Source organism: Aplysia californica, unplaced genomic scaffold, assembly GCF_000002075.1.
Source record: "Aplysia californica isolate F4 #8 unplaced genomic scaffold, AplCal3.0 scaffold00109, whole genome shotgun sequence".
NCBI lineage: Eukaryota > Metazoa > Mollusca > Gastropoda > Aplysiida > Aplysiidae > Aplysia > Aplysia californica.
The window spans coordinates 300,998-302,841 of record NW_004797379.1 but is presented as its reverse complement, the minus strand read 5'-3'; the positions used below and the strand labels follow the sequence as shown (position 1 = coordinate 302,841).

The following is a 1,844-nucleotide window of genomic DNA, read 5'->3' as shown; positions in this document are numbered from 1 at the left end:
ATGATGATGATGATGATGATGATGATGATGATGATGATGATGATGATGATGATCTACACGGATCGGTCATTTCGCAAGAATTTCCGCGGTACCCGGGAAGACAGACGCAGACTGAAGAATTTCTGGAAGAGTAGCAAGAACCTCCATTTTGGCACGGGCGTAAGGAGCAGGCGTCGCTGATAGGTCGGTTGCAAACTGACCCCGTGAACCCTGGTGGGCAGACGCACACAAAAGTAGTCCCTGACTCGAAGCAGGAGCCCGAGTTGGCGCATGGCCTGTTTCTGCAGGGGCCTTGTGGGGACTTTGTCTCACAGAGCTGGCCTGTGTAGCTGGCAGGACACACACACACGTACATGGTGCCAGACGAGTAGCATTTGCCGCCATTTCTGCACGGGTTGTTGGCGCAGGCTACTGGCGTCTGGCAGTTGGTGCCGGAGAAACCAGGCGCGCAGCGACAAAAATAGCCGTGAGAGGAGGAGGAGGAGGCGGCAGGGGAGGAAAGGGAGATAATGGAGGAGAAGGAAGAGGAGGAAAAGGAAGAAGGAGAAAAAGAGATGTTGGAGGAGGAGGAGGAGGAGGACGAGGGAGAGAAGGAGGAGGAAGCGGAGGAAGATGGAGAGGAAGAGATGCTGGGGGAGGAGGAAGAAGGGGAAAAGGTTGAGGAAGCGGAGGAGGAGAGGGAGGCAGAGAGTACAGAGGAGTAGGAGGAAGAAGATGGGAAGAAAGAGGTGGAGGAGGAGGAAGAGCCGAAAGGATAACAAGTTCCACCATTCTGGCAAGGGCGACTATCACAGGTTTGAGGAATGTGGCAGTTTTGACCCCTGAAGCCCTGTGGACAGCTACACGTGTAGTAGACGGAGAACTGTGTGTTGGATCTCTGACACGTGGCCCCGTTTTGACACGGAGCGGACGTACACGGGTCCAGGAACTGACATCGAGGGCCAAAAGTTCCTTGTGGGCATGTGCACTCATAACGTGGTCTTTCTCCTCCTCCTCTTCCTCTTTCCCCTCCATCTTTCCCTCCTCGTCCTCCTCCAAGAGGCAGCTGGGAGGATGATGACACCAGCAGACGACAGACGCCCGAGTTGAGACAGGGGCTAGGTTTGCAGACATTCTCAATCTCACAGAAATCTCCGGTGAAATGTGGGTCACAATGGCACTCGAACCCCCGGCCATTCGTTGCCGACAGTGAGCCCCCAACCTCACACCTCCCCCCGTGCTGGCAGGGCGCAGACGAACAGGGATCAGAGACGTCACAGTTCTGACCTGTGAAGGTCACTGGACACTGGCAGAAGTAGTTTCCCTGGACATCCTGAAAACATTTCCCGTCATTCCTACATGGGTTGGAAGCGCATGGAACTTTGACCTCACAGTCTTGACCACTGAACCCCGTGGGACAGTCACAGGCGTATGACGTCTTAGTAGTCAGTCTGCACGTGCCTCCGTTGCGACACTTGTCCGAACTACACACTTCTATTTCACACATGGCTCCCAGGTAACCCCGAGGGCACATGCAAGTGAAGGGGTCGCCTTCTCTGGTCTGTCGGCAGAATCCACGGTTGTTGCATCCGTGACCTCGGCAGTCGGTGAGGTCTGGGAGTGGGGGAGTGAGATTGAGTGAGTTGGGGGATGGGGAAGAGGGGGGTGAGAGGGGAGTAAAGAGCTGATTTAGACAGTGAAAGAGTGAGAGAATGAGTAAGGGGAGGGGTGTTGGGGGAATGAGGGTGATGGGGGAGTGAGTAAGGGGTGGGAGTGAGATTGAGTGAGTGAGATAATGAGAGAGTGAGAGAAGGGGACGCGGGTGAAAAAGTGAAAGAGGGCGGGATGAGAGAGTGTGTGGGGAG

The 1,844-nt window shown here is 55.0% G+C and overlaps 1 protein-coding gene across 1 annotated transcript in view; it reads right to left on the bottom strand.

Annotated features, from left to right (window-relative positions):
* Positions 1-1,844, bottom strand: part of LOC101862024 (neurogenic locus notch homolog protein 1-like) — a gene marked incomplete at its 3' end in the record, with an annotated part of 22,797 nt that overhangs the window by 2,416 nt on the left and 18,537 nt on the right. Inside the window, 1 exon segment of the mRNA XM_035969039.1 lies at positions 6-1,593. Within this exon segment, the coding sequence (XP_035824932.1) occupies positions 6-1,593 (1,588 nt within the window).